The sequence below is a fragment of the Hipposideros armiger genome, unplaced genomic scaffold (assembly GCF_001890085.2).
Source record: "Hipposideros armiger isolate ML-2016 unplaced genomic scaffold, ASM189008v1 scaffold_367, whole genome shotgun sequence".
NCBI lineage: Eukaryota > Metazoa > Chordata > Mammalia > Chiroptera > Hipposideridae > Hipposideros > Hipposideros armiger.
The window spans coordinates 1367856-1391577 of NW_017731717.1; the positions used below are offsets into that span (position 1 = coordinate 1367856).

General features: G+C 34.4%; 1 protein-coding gene across 6 annotated transcripts in view; it reads right to left on the reverse strand.

Annotated features, from left to right (window-relative positions):
* Positions 1-23722, reverse strand: part of NKAIN2 (sodium/potassium transporting ATPase interacting 2) — a 959061-nt gene that overhangs the window by 457819 nt on the left and 477520 nt on the right. For all 6 annotated transcript variants that reach the window (XR_002126191.1, XR_002126192.1, XR_002126193.1 and 3 more), the window contains one exon: positions 12971-13108. Coding sequence is in view for 3 of the 6 variants with exons in the window: in XM_019662136.1 (XP_019517681.1) it covers positions 12971-13108 (138 nt within the window). In the remaining 3 variants the exon portion in view is untranslated. The remainder of the gene's footprint in view (positions 1-12970; positions 13109-23722) is intronic.

The window sequence follows — 23722 nt, forward strand, 5'->3', positions numbered from 1 at the left end:
AGAACAAAACGACAGCAACTTGTCTGTTCCCCTTCCCCCAATTCCCCAGCACTGTTCCCATCCCCCCAATTCCCCAATAAAATCTTTAAAAAAAAGAATAACGCTGGAGAAGAGCCTAGGAAAGGATGAGCAAGTGAAACATTGAGCAGGTTTGTTTTACCATCTGTCAGAAAATGCTATAAACCCATTGCGACATCAGTTAGGTAGTCACACTGGATATAAATGAATCAGTAGACTAGATAATTGAGAAAAAATACAGAATATATGATAATTTAACATAAGCAATTATTTCAATTATTTGGGAAAATAAATGGTAGCACCAATGTTTATCCATATGGGAGAAAATAGTGTTGGTGCCCTAGTAAATACTAAAATACATTCCAGATGTGTTAAAATTTTACTATAAAAAAGTAAACAATAAATATCTCAGAAGAAAATGTAGGAGATTAAATGTATACAGGAAACTCAGAAACTATAAATATTTTATTAGATAAAAATTAAAATAAAAATTACTTTGGCCAAAACAACCAAAACAAAAACATATAACATAAGACAGATTTGGAGAAATTTTCAATATATATTAAAGGATGACAGGTCAATTTCTATATAATGTCAAAAACAGGTTAGTATTTATAAATGCAAATTAACAGGAAAAAGATAAACACTTTAAAAATGGGCAAAGATTTGGACATTTTACATATTGTAAACTGATTTAACATATTCAAAGAGCTATCTGGAAATATAAAATTAAACAAATGTTCATGGTAAGTGAAAAGCAGGCAGCAAAATAGCATGTATGACATGATATTAGTTTAAAAAAAACGTATGTGCAGACACAAAAAAAATTGGAAATGTATTTTTAAAACTGAGAACAATGCAATTATCTCTGGTTATTAGGGTTTTAATGTTTTGGTTTCATTTTTAGATCTCTCGCAATTTTTTTTCTGTACCCAAATGCCCTTATCTTTCTTTAGCCTTTTCCAGGATAGTAACTGACAATTACGTTCTCTCAGTTGCTATCATTCAAGTGCAAAGTCAGAATAATTGTCAGCGCAGTAAAAATAATTGAATACATGTATAAAGTATCAAATAGAGTGTGCAAATATAAAGAACTTCTATATATTAAGTTGAAAACTGAATTCTTAAACTTTTCTCCAAAATTATTTTTGTTTTAATCCCTGCCTTATCGAATGGCTCCACCATTACCCAGTCTCCTCTCAAAAATACCTACAAGCATCTGTATTTTCATCTAAATTCCCCCCACGTTGCTAGAAGTTTAGGATGGATCATTCCTTATCCAAGTATATAAAACTCTTTAATTATCTAAAGAATAACATCCTTTAAAAACAACTTGGTGTCGCCAGAGTTTTCTTCCTAGTCTGGTTCCTGTCTACATATTTATCCTACTTTCAACCAGTATATATTATAGCAGCTATATAATCTAACATAAATTAATAAAAATACAATGATATTGGGCCAGCCGAGTGGCGCAATGGTTAAGAACTCGCTTGGGATGCCAGAGGGCCCTGGTTCGGATCCCACAAATGAGGGCCAGTGACACTGCCCTCCACAGCTAAGATGCTGAACAACAGCTCAACCTGGAGCTGGGCTGCCCTGAGTCGCTGGTGATGGCGTAGGCTGCAGCCCCTGTGGCAGTGGGTTGCCATGGGCTACCGTATGTAGCCAGCAGCCAGCGTGAGCAGCCAGCAGCCGCAGTGAGCGGCCGTCCAGAAGCCGGCGACTGATCTGCCTTGCCAGGGAAGAGTGCAATGATGGTGCCAACTTGGGCCAGTGAAGCAACGCCCTCCACAACTAGACTGAAGAACAAAACGACAGCAACTTGTCTGTTCCCCTTCCCCCAATTCCCCAGCACTGTTCCCATCCCCCCAATTCCCCAATAAAAATCTTAAAAAAAAATACAATGATATTTTTAAATACTTCCATGCTTTTTCTTCTGTTTTTATCTCTGCTAAGAATTCTCCCCTATTCCTGTCTGCCTAGAGATACATTACTCATTCTCTAAGTCTTTTTATTATTATTATATAATATATATATTAGTAAATAAGAGTAATATAAGAGTTAAGTTGCATTCACTATAAACTATGTTTTGCTTTATTATTTTTTTAACTTACATGCTGTGTTTATTTCTATTTTTTAAAAAAAATTTTATTATTGTTAGTTTGAGGTGTAGAGAACAATGCAATAGTTATCCTTTTCACCCCTCACAAAGTAACAACCTCCCTCCCCCAATCCACTGCCCTCTCATCCCTGATATCATACTTATCTATTACAATTCCATTGACTCCATTCCCACACTCTACTCCACATTCCGTGAAAATATACATATATATAATTATGGTTGACATACAATATTATTCAACATCAGTTTCAGGTGTACAGTGTAGTGGTCAAATGTTTTTTAGGGGGCCAGTTGAACTCATTCTCTAAGTCTTAGCTCATGTGTCATTTCCTCTATGAGCATCTCCTGAACCTTCAGGGGCCCCAGGTTGACTTGCCCAACCTGCTCTCTGGTCCTTGTTATAGCCTATACAAACTTCCCTCTAGTCATTTTGAAAAGTATTGCATTTAACTAGTTACATATTGTTTCCCCCTCTGTTAAAATGTAAACATTTGAAGGCTTTGATATCATGGTGTGCCTTATGATTACCACAGTGTTTATCATATGATAGGCGATCAATTAATGGCTCTTAAAAGGGTGAAGAGATTCTAATAGTAATTGGGTTTCCACAACTTTGCATAATAATATCATCTGTTCAGGTCTCACTGAAAAAAAAATGACTCCAAAATATGTTTACTACACTTCATTAATTATTGTTCCACTTTTGATTCACAAAGTAAACTGAGCATGCTACTCGTACAGTCCGATAGCTATTAGCGGTAAAACATTAGCAGCAGAGATACTGCAGTCAATTGCTGAAAAAGGAAGATCGGCCATATCAGTACTGATTGGTAAGCAGAGTGGAACAACTGGCCACCTACAATACGTGTAGAGGGACAACAGGCACAAAGGAAGCTGAACTGCTACGCAGAATTCTGTATACTTTAGAGACTTGAGGAAAAAACATGAGAACAAAGAAGTGTAAAAAGTGGGCTGGAAAGCAGGGATACTCCATTTATCACTTTTAGAACCAGCCAAGCATTTAAGTCTCTGGAGAAAAATAAAATATTTTGAGGTAAGTGACTAAACAAAGAAACAAACAGCTACACTACATGGTAACTTAAATTATCTGGAGGCTAGCAAAGGCAAATGTTCAAAAAGCATACAGAATCATCAAAATTATACAAAGTCTAGAGATGAAGGTATTCAGATTTTCAAATTAAAAGGACCTACACAATTTTAAATTAGGTCCACACAGGGCCGGCTGAGTGGCTCAGTTGGTTAAGAGCTCGCTCAAGAGTTTGAGCTCTGAGCAACAGCAGTTCGAGTCAGCCCGAGCTGAGCAGCCGTGAGCTGCCAACAGGTGGCGGGATGGCTCAGCTAAAAAAACAAAAAACAAAACAAAACAAAAAAACTGCACTTAAATTAGGTCCACACATAGACACCACATTTTGAAATGGTACAAGTATGTGTACCTCAAGAACTTTTTAAAAGATGAATGAATGACGAACTGACTGATATTTGACTTCCCATCAGTAACACTGCTTTCCGGAATGCAACTGAACAATTACTTCAGTGCTCTTAGAAAAAGTAATCATCACCCTGAATTCTGCATCTAGCAAAACTATTTCTCAAGTGTTAAAGATAGAATAAACTCAAAAAGTTTATGTCACAAACACTTTTTCTGGAAGTTGTGTGACGAATATCAGAAAGAAAATTCATAGGATCTAAGCAAGCATGAATCTAACCCAGGAGAGCAGAGCAGGGAAGACGGATGTCTAATAGGCACAGAACACAATCAATTTTGATAGGAGCAAATGGATACAATGCTAGGAGAGAAATAAATCTCCAGGGAATACTAGCTACCATTAAAACAAGGAGGTAGAGACAAAATCATGGTCACATATGAAGAAAATGGTGTAAATTCAAACAGGAAAGCAATAGGTTTCCAAAATAAGTTTAGAATAAATACCAATTAATAGAATGAAAGAAATGGAAATATATTCAGAATACTGTTAAAAAAAAAAGAAAAGGTTAGTTTTTTCTCTTATGAAAGACAACAAGAATCTCCAATGGAGGTGTAGGGGTGCTATATAAACCAAGTATGTTCCAAAAATTAGACTAACACGATTTTTCTTTTACAGACCTCTGAGGTGAACACATACGTACCCCAGAAGAACAATAAATAAATTAGGACCAGCTGGAGAGGGGTAAAGAACAAGACTTTCAATTTATTATATGCCAAATTTTACTTTTTGATTTAAAAATATCTACATGAATTAGATTTTTTTATTTTAGAAAAGAACTAATACATACACATATCACATATTTCTTCAAAAGTTTTTCAAAAAGTTATTAGATGATTTACAAACATGAATTTAGACTGTCAGGATGTAGTTACTTATATTTATCACATTCTCTAAATCTTTAGTCAGTCTAATATCAGAATGTGAGCACAGAGTATTTTATTATAGAATAAATGGCCAAGATTCCCCCAAGAGAAAATGTACTTTTGAAAATAAATTGCATTCACCATGTTGCATTATCACATTTATTTTAGGACTATAGGCTAAATCCATAAAACTTGTAATGATTTTTTTTCCTTCACAGGCTTATGGGAAAAGACTTATTTTCACAACTACTCCAAGTCATTAGAAGCATTGTTAATTTACTACTATTTCAAGTTTCTTCATCTCTAATCTACATTGATTTTCTGTCCTGAACACAGAAAATACGCATTTGTAAGGTTTTAGCTGCAATAAGTTTTCTTTTGGATATTTTTCTGCTAGAAAAAATCAAATAAGAGTCAAAACAATTGCTTGAACACAGATAGATAACTTCCTTGAAATGATCACAATAAGTGCACAGATTTTTAGAAAGGTAACATTATTAGAGTGAAAGAAGCATATGAGGTCTGACAATTTCACGAACTTGTTGCAATGATATTGCTAACCATTTTGATATCAGATGGATTATTTATTATGAATTTGTACCAAATGGACAAACAGTTAACCAAGTTTACTATTTGGAAGTGCTGAAAGGCTGTGTGAAAAAGTTAGATGACCTGAACTTTTCACCAACAATTCATGGCTTTTGCATCATGACAATGGACCAGCTCACACGGCACTGTCTGTGGGGGAGTTTTTAGCCAGTAAACAAATAACTGTATTGGAACACCCTCCCTATTCACCTGATCTGGCCCCCGATGACTTCTTTCTTTACCCAAAGATAAAGGAAATATTGAAAGGAAGACATTTTGATGACACTCAGGACATCAAGGGTAATATGATGACAGATTTGTTGGCCATTCCAGAAAAAGAGTTCCAAAATTGCTTTGAAGGGTGAACTAAACACTGGAGTCGGTGCATAGCCTCCTAAGGCAAGTACTTCGAAGGTGATCATAGTGATATTCAGCAATTCAGCAGCACCCTTTCTAGGATGAGTTCATGAACTTAATTGTCAGAGCTAGTATGTCCTGGAAGTAGGACTTAAGATGTGCTCCTCATTTACTGCTATTGGTTATACTGTCTATGGGATCTGAGCCCCATGATCAATGAACATTAAACCATGGCTAGCCATCAGTAAAGAGTAAATTCCAGAAATTTAGGTAAGCTATTTTTTAACGCATATTGAGTGTGTAATTATATGCTTTTACAGACTATGAGGTGTCTATACATTTCCCAAAATGCCATATCAAATGGTTTTTAGAAAATGGGTCTTAGCTTTGTCTACAGGTTCTGCAGTCACCACACCGCATCCAAGCCATACCCAGTATGGAAGTGGGGATCCTTATCTTTATCATGTTGTCTCAAGGAAAAGTAAAATTAAGGTAGTCAAGGCAGGGAATTCTTTGTCTGAAATTGTCTCATTGTTGTCTTTCTATTCTGTGGCCTCCGTCAATGGGGAAAGTGATATGTGCTAATTTGCAAATCAAAACTCACTGACAAGCACATGCAATACCTTAAAAGATTGTGTGAATGTGTATGTGTATGTGTATGTGTGTGTGCGCGTGGGTGGTAAAACAAAAAAAACAATGTTGCCTAAATTGAGGAACCACAAGTTAGTATTTGACAATAATCAGAAATTATCATTTAAAACTTTAATATGTGAACTAAAAGGAATATTCAGTTCCCTTTTTTATTATTTTGGAAGAATAAGTAGGGGTATAATACCATCATCTAACAGTTTATTACTCTTAAAACACAAGGAGTGAAAATTTATGAATATCAGCTCCTTTTTCTAGTCATCACAGCCCTGCTTCATCAAATTAGCTTTAACCACATTATTTTAATCTCTTGATTTTTCAGTAACAAAACAGGGAACCATCCAAATTTTTCCCATTCATCTGATTTTAGGTTTAGTTATTGTGTTCTAAACTGATGTCATGCAAAGACTCTGTATAAGATATGATAATATACAATACATATGTAGATATTATTAGTATACAATATGGGTACTTTTTCAATTATGTTATGTAGAAACAAATTATCCCATGAATTATTTGAAGCTCTCTACCAAAAACAAATGTGGAAAGAGATACTTTATCCTTAATATATAATTACAACATATATTACATATAAATTGTATCATATATGCATACACATGAATTATCATCATCAAAATACTGATTGCTATAAGAAAAAATAATACCATTCTAACCCACTAATTTCTTGAAATTAGGAATGCCCTGTGATATTGTTTTTCCCCAACAATAAAATATTCATCATTAAAAGTTTTCTGTTCTTAATTTTTGAGACATGAGATCATTTCCTCAGTAAATACAGAGCTAAAAACATAATCCTTCAATTGTGGTGGACCAAAATTTAAAATCTAAATGCTCTCCAAATTGCAAGTGCCATAATGAATTTTTAAGTTTGCCAACAATTTAACAAAACCTGTTTTCATTTTTCAGTTAGATCGTGGCTCTCTGAACTGTGCTCCTAAGAGGCAGCTCAGTACAGTGTTTCAGATGGGTTTGGCAGTTAGAAGGACCTGGGTCTACAGCCTCGTTCTGATATTTCCTAGTCATATAAGTTTAGACAAAAGTTTAGTGAAGCTAATGCAGGGTTTATAGGGTCTGTACAGAAAGGTATCTAGGCACATCTGTGGAGAGTAACAAAGTATAGTAAGAAAAAAGAAATATGATTCTTATAAATATTACTCTCATTTTGGTATGCTATACTCTTCTCTGTTTTTATGAAATATGAGTAATGAATTTTTAGCTATTTTGAATTTATTTCTAGTTTGGGAACTGAGTTTCTTTGACCAAGCCAGTGGGTCTAAACGCTATAAGATATATATTTTTTTCTTTCAAAGTAAGTTAGTTGAATAGAAAGAAGCAAAAGGAAGAGAGGGAGAAAGGGAAGAAAGCAGGGAGGGAGGAGAAGAAGGAAGGAAGGAAGGAAGGAAGGAAGGAAGGAAGGAAGGAAGGAAGGGAGGGAGGAAGGGAGGAAGGAAAGAAGGAAGGGAGGAAGGAAGGAAGGAAGGGAGAGAGGGAGACAGGGAGAGAAGAAGGGAGGAAGGAAAGAAAAAGGAAGAAAGAAATGTTTTTGAGGGTAATGATAACATGCCCTTTGACAATATCACCAAGAAAATCACCATGCCTTTAGCAGTTAGGAACCTACACGCCCCTCAGATTATTTTAGAAAATTTAAAGCAGTGCAACTCATTCACATTTTCTTGGCATTAACTGATAAACACTGGATATCCTGAATCACAATCTGCTTGCCTTTAGCCCAAATGAACATGCATTGGATAATTCCATTTATGACATAAGGTAATACTTGCGTGGGAGCTATTGTATGTATTGATTTATGAATTATTCCTATTTCACCAGTTAATTGGGGCTTTTTCTTCTTTCTTCTTCTTTTTTTTTTTTTTTTGACCAATGCTGTCTAGAGTTATACAATAGAGATGCTTTCTATGAATTCTGGCTTCCTATTTCCTTGCTTGAAATTGAAGACATCTATTTCATCTTCCTTCAACATATTATATTCCTTGAAAGCAGAGGCTCTCAAAAGGAACTAATGAGTTCTTGTTCAAATTAACTGTTTTAAACTTTCAAATGTTTCTTCTTTACTCTTATGAAAGAGAAGATCAGTAAAGAAAACATACCGATACTCTCTAAATTTTATTTGTAGATACTATGTTAAGTGTTTCCGAGGATATCCAAATGCTTTTTTTGGGCATTTTTTTTCTATTAAATAGAATAAAAGATACCATCAATAAATGAAACTATACAAGTATCTAATGTGGAAGGGGGCACTTTTTCCTCAGGCGCTATTTCGAAGCATTGGCCTTTTTGTTTTAGCAAATTTAGAACTAAAGATAATGAAGGCTTATCATCACACTCTTATCATCACACTCTTCAAATGGCATTTAAGTTTTATAATTTTTAAAGCAATAGAAGATATCACAAAGAGAAAGGGGGTTCATTTTAATATGAGAAAAAAATAAACATCAACATGAAAATTTATATCATTTAAAAAGTAAATATCTTTACTATGTAATCCATATATAAAAATTGTTATGAAAAGTACTAAGACTCCAGGGGAAAACATGAACAATGAACACCAAAAGACAATCCCCTAAAAGGAAATAAAAATGGTTAAGGGACACATGAAAAAATTCAACTCAGTAACAATAAGAAATGCAATTAAAAAATTAACAATTTTTTCCTCCTATCAGATTAACGAAAATGAGAACAGATAATAATCATGGTTAGTTAGCAAGAGTGCAATGAAATAGACTCTGCTGTCCATTGGTGGGAGGATAATTCAGTAAAATAATTTGGGATAGGTGATTGTCAATTATATACTAAGAGACTTAAAATTGGTGATATTATTAAATTATATGTAGGAAATTCCTCCTAAGGAATTAAATCACAAATAAAGTGAGGATATTTTTATGGAGATTGCAGAGAATACCTTATCATAAAAATACAGAAATAGCATAAGGTAAAATATGTAACATGCCATAATATATACATATATTATATATCATTATATAACATAATATATAACAATAGTGTAAGAGGCTATATGAACAATATAATAGCCATATGGATTGCAAACATGTTTCATATAATGTTAAGTAAAGAATTTAAGACATTTCCAAATATGTAACATAATCAGATATGTTTTATTTTCATATAATGAAGGAAATAGGGAAAACAATAATGTTCAGTTGTGAAATTATCAAAGTATTTGCTTATCTCTATTTTTACACTGAATTATTTTAAAATGCAGAAATATAAAATGGCAAATATAAAAATCATAAAGGTCTACATTTCTAGGGGAGAGAAAAATAAATTTTACTGTCAATATCTAAATCTCCAGTATACAGAAAGCCTGTGGAAAGTTCTCAACCCCAGTAATACATTATTTTAGTTAAATCCAATTATGTATTTTCCTGCTAACCCAGATCCTTTTTTTTTTTTTTTTTTTTTTTTTTAGCTGAGCCATCCCGCCACCTGTTGGCAGCTCACGGCTGCTCAGCTCGGGCTGACTCGAACCGCTGTTGCTCAGAGCTCAAACTCTTGAGCGAGCTCTTAACCAACTGAGCCACTCAGCCGGCCCTGAACCCAGATCCTTCATTGACAAGAATTTATGTCATCTATGATTCCATTCAAGTTTCTTTTAATTGTAATATTTTTTGCAATCTTCAGGCAAACTGAAAAATCTGAATTTCATTTTTATGGCAAATTATATATTTTTCTAAATCCACGTTTCACCTACAGCATACCTCCAGATACACTAGAGTCCATGAATTTGATTATACAGAAATGGGTTGTTATACAGAAATTACACTGAAATAGATAACTAAAACAGAAATTGGTACTAATCATTGAGTGACACTGTCATATAAACCAAAAACACACACCATTAGTTTTGATACAAGATGGCAGATGGAGGCCAAAGGGGATTTCCAAGTAAACAATTTAGTGTTATTTTTCACCTTTTAATCACATAAAACATGATATGATAAGAGACAGGTGAGATTTAAACAAAAACAAACAAAAAACAACAAAAAAATACAATCCAATTAAAAAATAAGCAGAGGACCTGAAAAGATCTTCTCCCAAAATGATATATGAAACAGATATATGAAAACATGCACAACTTCACTGGCTACTAGGAAAATACAAATCAAAACCACAATGAGACACCACCTCATACCTGTTTCAATGGATATTATCAACGAGACAAGTAATAACAAGTTTGCAGAGGTTATAAAGAAAACAAAAACCCTCATACAAGTATGTACCCCTGTGTTCACTGCAGTATTACTCAAGGTGGCCAAGACAAAGAAACAACCAAAGTATCCTTTGATAGATGATTGGATAATGAAGATGTGGTATCTATATCTATATCTATATCTATCTATATATACACAATGGAATACTGCTGAGCCATAAGAAAATATGAAATACTGCCATTTGAGAAAACATAGATGGATCTTGAGGGTATCATGTTAAGTGAAATAAGTTAGATGAAAAAAAAATCAACAACCATATGATTTCACTCATATGTGGGATATAAAACTGAAAGCAACAAATGAACAAACAAGACAAACCAACAAAAACTCATAGACAACAGACATCAGTATGTTGGTTACCAGAGGGAAAGGGGAGGGCGGGAGGTACGTAAACAGCAAAGGGAGTCCAATATATCATGACATAAGACGACTTGGCTTTGGTGGTGAACACACAATGCAATACAAATGATATAGAATTATACGTTTGAAACCTGTATAATTTTACTAACCAATGTCACCCCAATGAATTTAATAAAATAATAAAAAAAGAAAGAATTATTTATTTTTCAAGCACAACTAGAGGATATATGTCCAACTCAAGACTTGCTTATTTGGAAAATAAAAGTTTCACATTTACAGTATCTGCAGCTGACAAAATATTTTCCAAGTAAAACGGTCTCAAGGAAAAGATCAAATTCAGAATGCTGTCTGCAAGTCAAGATCAAATCAAAGATGCAGCTCTAAAGACACATTGATAAGATCTCAGAAAGATTTCAGTAACTTTCTCGGCTATACACAAGTTCTTTTTAATTTTTATTCAATTTATGGGGTGACATTGGTTAGTAAAATTATACAGGTTTCAAGTGTACATTCCTATAATACATCATCTATATATCGCATTGTGTGTTCAACAGAGTCTGTTCTTCATCATCACAAATTGTCTGTCATCCTATTGCTAGTCTATACAGTTGAGTATTATTTTCAAATAATAATAATAACAATAAGGAGAACAACATTATAACTAAAATTTATTGGGCACTTCTTAAACACCAAGCGTTTGCTAAGAATATTTTATAGAGTCTTTCTCACTTATTCCTCAAAACAAACCTCTGAGTTATTAAACTTTAAAACATTTTGATCCACATCTAGATTTTTATCCCAAGAATTTCATCAGAAATGGAGATACCATATATGTATAATGATCAGAGAGGTATTATTTATTAGAATAAAATCATGGAGAAGCCTCAAAGTCTAATGAAAGAAAATTTAAATTAAGAATCTTTAATATAATGGCTTATAATGTATCAATTAATTAAAGCATATGAGTTAATGTAACTATTGCTTTAATTTTAAAGGTAGGAAAACTAAGAATCAGAGCAGTTATGCTGTCAAAAGTCACAGAATTTGGCAGATGTAAGATTTCAAGCCTGGTATTGTGAATTCAGAAGACCCACTCCCAAACCTTGTATTATCTTGCCTATATTGGACCAAATTACAATTTGTAAAGAAAATACACCAAACTATCACATCTTGTGCATTAAAAAACATCCTACTTTTTACAAAATTTGCATGGCTAAATACTCTTTCTTAGAAACGACATGCACTTGTTTCTGGGTGTGTACCTAAAGGAGAAGATCGTGAGCTTTGCACTCATCCTTAACTAGACACTGGATCCCTGGGTCCCAGCTGCCGTCAATCATACAGCCTGTCTCTAAACCAATGAGCTTTATCTGGGTTCCAGACGACAAAGAGAACAGGTCACAGGAGAGCGTCTTTTATGTAAGGGAGGCTTTCTTAAAACCCAAAACCACCTGCTGGTTTGTGTTGAATAAGGCAGAGCATCACCTGCCCATCTTCTGTGTATGCCTTTACCACAAACTGGCTTTATAATTTTAAATAAATGCCTATAGACTTTTCCTTTATCAAAAATAGAATAGGAAAAATGATGAAACTAACAAAACTATATTAATGAAGAGCTATGGCTGAGATCTGAGGCACATACAAAAGTAAAAAGTCCTAAGTTATGGTTCCCATAGCAACAGCAACACAGTTGGATTTCACTTTAATGTTAAGTAAGTTTAACTTGAGTGGGAATGCAAAATACTTCCTCTGAGTCAAACAGGAAATCATGGAGAGCATAGAGACTATGGTCTAGACTCTTCTGACTTTTAAGTATATCAAATATTAACCCTAATATATATGAATATTTTCATGCTGAAACTACAAATTTATTTGTATTAAGTTTAAACTATTTTTATTCATTTTAAAAATATGATTACATAAAATAGGAAAAATTCCCATTAAATCTATTAGAGGCTATGACTTTATAATTTGGAAATACAGGGTATAGTTCTGCTTTGAATTACAAAAGAATATTTGCTCAAAGTACAATTTATGGAAATACAATTGGATTACATTCACTGTCAAGTGCTTTAAACTTGACATTTTTAGTTACTGTATATGTAATCTGAAACTATGAAAAAATACACACAGTACTATAAGGAAAGGGTATACATAAAAATTTTCAAAGTATTTGTCATTTTCATATCTTTCTCTACTTCAATAACATTTTACAAAGGCAGGAAGGGTACTTACTCCTTTTATGTAACGAGGTCTATATTGAATAGTTCCAAATAAACCAAGAATGACGATAATAATATGTACAAAATTTGCCAGGATAGGTGCCCACTGATATCCAAGGAAGTCAAATATTTGCCTCTCCAGCACACAAACCTAGAATAACAAAACAGAATATATAGTTGAGTATACTGATGAGGGGGGGAAAAAAAAAAGATCATCGATGCTATAATCGGCAATTATAACTGTGTTACCATATCTGGCATTTGCAAGTCATTTCAAATTCTCCTACATTCATCTGTGCTTACAATGTTACAATGAAGACATATGTAAAAGTCTAAGCAGGGAGAGGAGAAAAAAAACAGAACCAATCAAATAAGCAACCAGAGAAGTAAAAAAAAAAATCAAAAACAACAACAAAAAACAACAACTAGGATTGGTCCATAGTCCAGAAGCACCATTTTATGTTAAAAAATGAAACCTGATAGCTGGCACATCTCTCTTCAGATCTAACAAAGCAAAGGGCAAAGGAAGGTGGTGTGAGTTGAAGCCAGCTTTCTTCTTCCTGCCTGCCCTCAGCTGGAATGATAATAAACTTAACTGTTCAGAATACAACACTGTGAAAGGACCTGATTTTCCAAGCACAGATTCAACATTTTTTTTTTAGCCAGGTTTTAAAGGAAAATTATTTTAAAACCCCTAAGTTACTAACATCACTGTGTTTTAAAGGCATTTGTTGTCAGAAGGATATACTAACTCTTGGAACAGAGTGCTTTTAAATTAAATACCTGCAGCTCACTTTGCAGACTTCTTGAATGATCATTATTCCCACTGCACTTCTTTAGCCGAGCAGCTCATTTTCCCATCAGGCATTGAAAGGGAACATAATCTCACGACAACTGTTTGCATAACACCTCTATTTCCTGAGGCACAACGGATGCCATGCAACAGCTGTAACAGTACCAGTCCTGCCTCATCAAATCTTCATTTTCACTTAGTCATGGCCGTGATTAAAAACAGGGAGAGAATCTAGGTCTGTTCTACCCTGTGTAGTCTATATCCACAATGCCCAACAGAGTCCCAACAGTGGAATGAAATATGCTGATTGATTAATAAACAGGCTGTCATAGAACTTTCACGTAGCCCCAGCCTCATAAACCTTGAACTGCCTGCTGGTTAAACATTTCCTCCACTGTTACCAGGCAGCCAACACATCATATAAAGGAGGCCCACTTGTGATGTTAGGCAGTATCACATGTACCTTGTTGGAATTCATCAATGGCACCATGAAATAGGTGGTTATTCTCAGAGCACCATTGTTAATTATCTATACAAAAGCTCAGAAGATCTAACATAGATCTCCCTTACCATTATCCTATGAGCAAACAGTAAGTAGGAATGTAAAACAGCAGCAAAGAAGAATCTAAACTATAAATTTTGAGCATCATAACTGTGAAGACACAGCAAGGAAAAAAGTATAGAGGATAAAGCACACCAGTCAAACAGTGGATAATCTCTCAATAATGTTCCAATTATGAAGAAAATAGCAGTATCATTGTTAATTATATACCAGGGGTGTCAAAAAATGTATACACATGACTTGTATTCATCTTTTGTTATAGGTATATATTGAGTATTACAATTTTAATAGTTTTTTTCCTTTCTTATATTTGCTATGACTGCAAGATAAAATGAAATTATATCAACATTTATCAGACTTTTTTATGATAGAACTAATAGTTTCATCAAGCATTACTTACAAAGTTAGACTGAATAAGTTAATGTACAGTTCTTCACTTATAATTTTTCTGGTTTTTCCCCCCTTCTGGATTGGTCTTATTAGCCATCAGAAAGTAGCATTATCATGGGTTCTGCAATTTAGAGCTAGGATTGAAAAATGGAAGATTTTCTAAAAAATTCAGTGAGTATCAAGGGAGTGACAATTTACAGAAATAGTTACAGTCTTTCCTAAGAATGCCTTTCAACAGGACGTGCATCAAGTATGAAATTACTGGGGGTTGCGGGGTTGGAGAAAAGAGAATTAATATTTGTTAAAACATTTACTTTGTGCTGGGCGTTCCTACGATTCCCAAGTCATGTATCACCTCATTGATTCTGCACAAAGCCCAGGGAGGTAAATATTATTGTCTTACTTCCAGATTAAGAAACCTAAGAGGGGGTGTGGCTAAGGGATTCCTGTGAGGTCTAAGAAGTGGGAAGTGGTAGAGCAGGAGCTAGGCCTCTGTGCATGCCTTCCCCCCCCCCCCCCAGAGCTCTGTCCCAATTTTGTGGACTCCAGCCACACCTAGTCCCAAAACAAAACGCTTTCACAGTTTATGTTGCAGACCTATGCTGTTTCCAGGATATATGCTACTTTTTATCTTACTTATTCATTCGGGAATAGTGTAGAGAATCTCTCTGATTACACTTGTCAGATCATGACATTATATCATCATTGGTCAAGGCAATGCTCCTTTTATGTTTTGTTTTGTTCAGTTTATTTTCTTACTTGCCTCTTTCAATAGTTGCCCGCAGTTAGTCCCCCTCCTCCCATTGCACCCTCTGTAATATAAATACATACTTCATGTCCTTCCAATCACCTGACATACAAATATATGCACATGGCCTTGAAAAATGTATACTGCTGTTGTGTGTGTGTGTGTATGCGTGTGTGTGTCATTTTCATATAAAAAGTCTTATGAAATATGCATCTTTCATGCTTGTCTATTCTACTCCATAAATTTCAGTTTTTTTGTGTTTGGCTTCTGCACAGTAACCTATTATAAATGCATAACTTGTTGCTTTCCACAAAGAATTCTGTTCCCTTCCATTACTATCATTTATGAGGTTTTCATTTTTTTTTAATATAAAGAGGCGCTAATCTTTATCCATTAGTATTTCTGCATCTACTGAGATAATCACTTTATTCTCTTCTTTTAGAACATTAATGTGATTGATTATATTGTTAGTTTTTGTCATGTTCAATTATCATTTTCTTCCTGGGAAAAACCTCTACTTGAAATGAAGTATTATTTTTATCACAGTTTCAGTTTAGATTAAATAAAGTTTTATGTGACAGTTTTGTATCGATAAACTGACCTATAATTCTCTTTCTCTGGCTCTGTTATAAAGATTGTGCCAGCCTTAAGACATAAGTAAGGCACAATATTTATTTAAACAGTGAATAAACTTTGGTGAGATGATCCAGTTCTATTCTCTTTCCCCAAAAACAACCTATGTCAATTTTGGGGAGCACTGTTAAGTGTACAGCTTTTCAAAACAATATTGCATGTAGATGCCAGCATATAGGCATATATATGTATATGCAAATTATTTTCACATCACTTTTTTTTTTCTTTTTTACGGAAATAGAACTGCCCTTCTCAGTGATGTATTGTGGAGGTTACCTTACATTAGCACATCCTGCATTTATAGATCTATCTCATTATACCCTTACTTAAATATTCTGTTTTTAAGAGATATTTGTTTCCAATTTTTGGCTATAACACACATCAGTGCATTAAAAATCTTGTGTAAATAGTTGATATAACCACAGGCTAAATCCCACAAAGTGGAAATGCTGGGTCAAATTCTGGCTGTAAAATCCTAAATATTAGAAGAACTATTATTAATTTTTCTTTGATATATACGTATGTACTGGTAAAACATGAAAATTACACTTTTTTCTTTTATATTATAGTAAATGTGAATTCTAATAGTTATTGTTCATCTAGTAGAGTATGCTTAAGCTAAAAATCTTTCAAACACCTTTCTGTTAAGTATCATTAAGTTTATCTTACTTTAAATGACAGCATATTTCATAAAAAGCTCCAATGAAATGTCTTAGAAATAAATAAATGTATTGACTTTTCAAACTGAAAGCGACTCACACCCCACACCTCAATTTACACCTGAGAAAACTGGGCCCAATTAAGTTAATAATTTGTTAAACTAAGTTTGACATCTTAATGGAGAGTATTCAGTCTGAAACAAGTTTGCTTTAAATGTTTGCACAGCAAATGGGGTTCCTTAGCATTTCCTAGGTAGCTATTGCCAGCTTAACCTTATTAACAAGGAAATTACATCTACATAAACATGTTAAAATGTTTTTTTAAGCCAAATGTACTAACACAGCTAGTTTTTTATCAACTGGTGGGGCCTGGAATTGGTTTCCTTGAGACACTGCATTTTGATAATAATAATTAAGATGTCTTAATAAATTTCCTCCTAAATTTATTGTAATTTTCTTGTAACCTTAAAATTTAACTTGCGAGTTATTACAAATAATACAAAATAAACTTATACATGGACTTAGAGAGAAAAAATAGGCTTTTCATTCTATCATGGTGGAACTTGGATGTCTTGATTTAAAAAAAAAGTGAGTGAAGTTATTAAAGGCTAGGAACCAAACTAAGATTTTTGTGCAAAAGTATAAATTGAAATTGAACTTATCTACAGTCACCCTTGTTTTCCTCCTGTACCCTCCCCATTTGCAGTGTCTCCACATTCCTTCAGGAACCTGAGCTTTGAGACTGTCTCAACAACATTCAAGTCTCTGAGGGGTGATACAAGATAGACTGAGATTTGGATGTTAGGCAAGCAGAGTGCACCCCTTCAAAGACCATTTGTCCAAGTGGACTTCAGGGAAATGACAAAGCTTGTCAAGAGATAATAAAATATAAATTGTAGAATTTCAGGGAATAATAAATGATTTGCATTTTAGTTGTTTGCAGATTCTATACCTAACAAGTAAAATTAGTTTTGTTACAGCAATAAAAAGTAGGAAATACTAGGGAAAGACCTGATGAAAATTAAAATGGGAATCATAGTTCCCAGGATGGGTCTGAAATTCTTATTTCATCCGTAGGAACCACGAAAGTTTAGATAAACTTCTAGGCAGACCCATGGTATGGCCATTTATTTGTCAAATTTTTATCAATAGAAATTGCTGCTGACCTTTATTTTCTACATTCCAGTCAAGTGTGGTCAATTTATTTATTGTTCCCAGATGCATCCACTCTTTGTTTCCTGTCCCAGTGATAACTTCACACTGAAGGACGTAAGAAAGCGGTTCTGGAACTGTCTCCTTGATCCACATAGGACTCTGCTCCTTCAGCAAGATGTCCCAGTCCTGAGACCTCACCTTGGCTACAGGCTTCTCCTGCACCCGGCTCCCAGGTGCAGCATTTTCTGTTTCTTCATCGTCTGCTCACTTTGGCAAAGCTGCTAGTTCTATGCCTATGTTTAGTCTGCCCCTTTGCTGGATCTCACCACACTAGACCTTACTCACATGCGTCCTTTCCCCTGCAGTCTCCTACAGTGGAATATAATCTTCAGCATACTCTGGACCTGTCTCCTCCACAATCAGAAAGGATGCACCATGTTGGTTTCTCTGATTTTTAAGCCGATGCCCAGAAAATCTGTAAAGACTGCAGAAGTATTCTGGGTCTTTACAATATTGCTGAGGTGGTGAGGTCTTTATGATATTGTCTAAAATATCACAATATCACAAAGCAAAACTAGAAATATGATTGATGATGTTCCCCCGTTTAAGATTCTCTGTGTTGTTCATAGTGGACAAAATAAGTGAAAATGTATATGCCAGCTTTTAAACATTCTATGCAGGAGATATACTAGAGACACATTTTATTTTTTTTCATCTTACCCAAGAGAAATGATTTACACATGAAATGAAGAGAATAAATTTGAAGTAGGGTCTGCAACGACTGTATATGTGAGGTATGGACACAGACAAGCACAGAGCTTTACTTGAAGGGTGTTAGTTTCCCTTGTGTAACTGGAGTTATCCGAGCGTGTGTGAGTGTGTATGTGAGAGAGAGTGTGTGTGAGTGTGTGTGTGTGAGCATGTGTGTGTGAGCATGTGTGTGAGTGAGCATGTGTGTGTGTGAGAGTGTGAGAGTGAGGGTGTGGGAGCATGTGTGTGAGTGTGAGTGAGAGTGTGTGTGTGTGTGTGTGTGTCTGTGAGTGTGTGTGTGGTACAAGTGCTTATTCATTAAAGGGAACAAATACAATTGTAAGATTTGCGGTAAGAATGGGTCACAAATAACAGTCCTGATTCAATTGAACCAAGGATTTTCTGTCTTTCCCACATAATTGCTTTTCTTTAAAAGCAAAACAAAGAAATAAACCACAACAAAAAAAAACAACAAAAACATCATCAAAATAAGATCTATCCCTAATGGCTCTGATTATAATAGAAATCAACATGTCACAGTACACAGCTTCTAATTTTTCCATAAGTATTAAAATAATAATGTATGTAGAGTACTTATTTAAATGCCTAGGTTGCATCCTAAGATGGCTGCTATTAATTCATATTTCAACAATGCATACCAAGTTCAGACACTGGCATTTTAGTACAAATACCATTCCTGATAGATACTCTTGTCGCATTATTTTAGAGTAATCAAACGTTTTTTAGTCTATTGGTGACAAATGTGAATAATAACACAGCAGACATGAGTAACTCAATTATGAGGAGGGGGTCTTTTTTAATGAATATTTTGCTGCCCGATTCAATACCCCATGTATCTAATCTATCCTTGTACTAGGGTAAAAGAACAGGTTTTAAACATCAACATTCCCTGTGCGTTTTCCTTTCACTCTCCCCACCTTTAAAATGTGATAAAAATCAACATTTATTTTAAAAACTGTCTCTGTAGAGTTAAGCACAGTAAAGATTTTCAAGACAAATACTGGGGAAGATTTTGCATAACTCAGAGGAACTAAATAAAACCAAGTATTTACGTTTCTCACAGAGGTACATTTTCTTATAAGCTGCTTTACTGAAAAAAGTACATGGTATTTCTTCACAGGCATTTATTAAAATACAGAATCAGTCACATATTTCTGAGGTTCAATTAATAGGACTACTTAATTGACCCACATAAGAGTCCAATAGTATATTTTAGGAATGTTCTTACTGTTTTCTGTAATAATGCCACTTATATACAATTCTAAACATGCCAGCTAATACTCTAGCTGTTGTGATACCAGAATCATTTATTATTTCTCACAGCTGTTCACTCTGAATAGCAATTTATAATCATTTCATAGCTAATGCTCATGCTATCAAAAGACAAGTTGATGACTGGCATATTATACTAGATTTAAAAACTAGAAAATAGTCTTCTAAAAAGTAGCACAATAAGTTAATAGAGCACAAATAAAAATATTGCTTGACTGTTGTTGAACTGAACTACCAAGTCACATGATTGTCTGATATATGTGTTCATATGCCAAGTTTTATATTTGTGTGTATGTGTGTGCTTTTAACACAATATTATTTGATTTTTAGTAGTAGGGATTTTTAAAATAATTTAACTTAATATCTCTTTATCACAACACAAATCTCTGTCCTATGAATAGACAGTGAGTCTAAATTCTGATATAATAATTATTAAAAATAGATTGAGTACTTATTCTATCCCAGGCACTATGTTAAATACTTTAAAAGGTTAAGTTAATGCTTACTTTTTAAAATTATTTTATTTTATTTTAAATTTTATTGGGGAACAGCCATGGTCATTGGTTACACATTGCTTTCATGCTACAATGGCACAGTTGATTCTTTTAAGAAGGACGCTGCTCACAGTGGCCCATGTGGGAATTGAACCAGCAACCGTGGTGTTATCAACACTACACTCTAACCAACTGAGCTAACTGGTCACCCCCCAATGTTTACTTTAAAATTATGCATTCTACAAGATTATCTACCATTACCTTAATTGTACAGATAAAGATTATGATTATAGAGCTGGAATCAAACTGTAGTCATTCTTACTTCAATGTCCATGGTTTTAACCATAAACCATTTACAACTAATTTACTATTATAGTAGGACCTTATGATGCCTCTTCCTAATTTTTAAGAGCATCAATTAGGCGTTATTACCAAATACTTTCTTAATTCAATAAGCAAATAAACAGAAGAGGTTCCTTGTTTTCAGTACAAGATAAAAGATCAAAAAGATATACTAATTACTATTTTTAAATGTAGCTCTATGGTTTGCAAACTCACATAATCGTCATGATAACCCCATAAAATAATCAGTATTATTTGTTACGATTGTGCAATTTACTCTACAGACAGGTTTACAGTTAGGACAGAACCTTTTTGAAAATAAAATAAACTGAAAATTTATAATATTGATGTAGTTCATAAATTAATAATCCCTCAAAATCACAACAAAATGATACTTATCAGGAGTTGTGCCATGGTTTCATACCTTAACAGCCAAATGCATTTATTAAGTTTAAAGTTTCCCTGTATTTATATGAAATGAGCTAAAAAGATCACAGCCCAGGTCCTCTTGGTAGACGGATCATTGTTCTGATTTTTCCACAGATTCTGTGATTTTTTTCAGTGGAAGTAGAACTTCCCAGAAGAATCAGAACACATCAAAATGACAGCTGTTCTAGGTTGTTTTTGTAGCTCACTCAGGACAGGAACAAGTTAGGAACTTGAACGTATCCATTTGACCTTGAATTTCTAGCATCTCTACCATAAAGCCTTAACTGATTCAAGACCAAGTTACAGCTAAGTAGGTTAAATATTTGTAACGTAGGAAGAAATGCCTAACATTCAGAAGACCATGGCCATGGCCTTTCCTTTTAAATCATGAATTCTACGAGCACTGATGGAGTCCTGTAAGTATTGGGCAGTGCACAGAAGCACTAGTGAATATGTGGGGTTGGGAACAGGTGATGATATGAATCACATAATTTTCATGTTATTTGGCAGATTTAGTCTTATACTATGAGATTTGCTAATATCTGAAATGGTTCTTAGGGCATACATTCTCAAAATTCTCAAGAGGGCCCAGGTGCAGCTGTTCAAATGACACCCCTACTATACATCTATCTATCTGGTTCCGATCCACTTCCAAATCTCCTGTTATTTAAGTAGCAAATATACAGAAACAAAAACATCATGATGTGACTAATATTACTAATACGAGGGATGGGTTGACTATATTTAATAAGGTCTTTAGGAACTGGGTAGAATAAGTTGAGGAGTTCATCATCAGCCTCATTTATTCATTCAGTAATGACATTTTATTCATCGACAGCTCAGTTAAAGCCAAATAACAAAAATAGCTTACAATGGTCTTACTTTCATGTATCATACGGTATTGCTTTCTCACAGCAAATGACTTTCTCTAGAGATAACTCTATTGCTATTTTTTAACAGCACAACCATATTAAACATATTAAAACTGCCATCTGGAGAGTGTGAAATTTGTCAACTAGGTAAAAATGCAGATATAAATTTTTTTTCTGAAAAGCTGATAAAAAGAGTCCAAAAACATGACTCATATATCATTATCAGGGAAGCAAAGTCTAGGTAGCTATCAGTCTTAATAAATTCTTGTGTATCTTTGTATGGATTTTTATTTTGAGAGTTCAAAATGAAGTAAAATGCTACTCCAATATTCCTGCCCTCACCCCATTTGAGGCAGTGAATTAATAATGCCATTACCATTAACCAGCATTCCCTGTTTAGCAAATGCTGTGTGTTTAGCAGGATTGGAGTTGGAAGTGCACATGCTCTTGCATGGAACAGTCGTGGATGTCATAGCGTCTTGCACTCTGGTGTCTTCCCTGTCTTCTTTCTCTCCCATCTACTCTCCGAGCCCTACTTCAACGAAGGCACCAGCAGAAGTTTCAAGGCCCTGTTTCTTTGACTAAAGCAAGGTAGCCATATAGAATATGTCAATCAAGCCTCTCAAGCTCTAGGTTATGTCTCTTTCATAAAATTCAATTTTATAAGGATGGGAGATGGAATGACAGCCTCACATACTCTGACTGCTAAAGGCCAATCAAGAGTTGAAATGAAAGCAGAAATGTTATCAAGATCACTGCCATGTCCAGGCAGTTGCTGTGGCAGTGGGTTATCAAAATTGAAACTGGAAATACAAGAGAATACCATTTCAGATGGCTACAGAAACATTTTAGAATTTGACCCAAGGTACGCTATTTTTGGCCTGGTAAATACCATGTCTTCTGTGCCCTTTTAACTAACCACATTATTGAATTTAACACAGATATGGAGATGCTATTCTGAAAAACGGCAGTTATAATACTTGTTTTCCTTTTAACAAAAGGTATCCGTGGCTGTTCATGGGTAAATGTAATAAGAGATGATGTTCTCTATCAGCTTCGTGAGTTCTACCATAGACTCCATTAATGTAGCATAGATAACTGGTGCAGGCTCAAAATGATAAATTCTGTCAAGCTATAAAATGCATTTCATACCTTAAGCCTGAAAAGTCAAAACATTACAAGTAGTCCTAAATCATATGCATGGTTTCTCTGTCTGCACACATATCTCCTATAGTACTATTACCATTCACACACTGTTGCAAGCATTTTAAAGACATAAGCTTATTTAATGAGGTAGGAAATATTATTACCTCCATTTTAAAGATGAAAAAAACTGAGGCAGAGAGAGAGATTAATTGCTCCAGATTATACGGCTGCTAATTGGTGAAGAAGGTTTGTCTAGAATCCAAGCTTTGAACCATGATCGTATCACCTCCCAGGTGATATGAAAAATATATATGCATATATAATACATGAATATGTAGAATATATATGTGTGTGTGTGTGTGTGTATTATATATACGTTGTTATAGATACAAATGTATACGAGGTCTGACAATTAAGTTCACGAACTCATCCTAGAAAAAGTGCTGCATACCTCATTGCTGAATATCAATACTATCTGGGAGAAATCCTGGATGCTAAC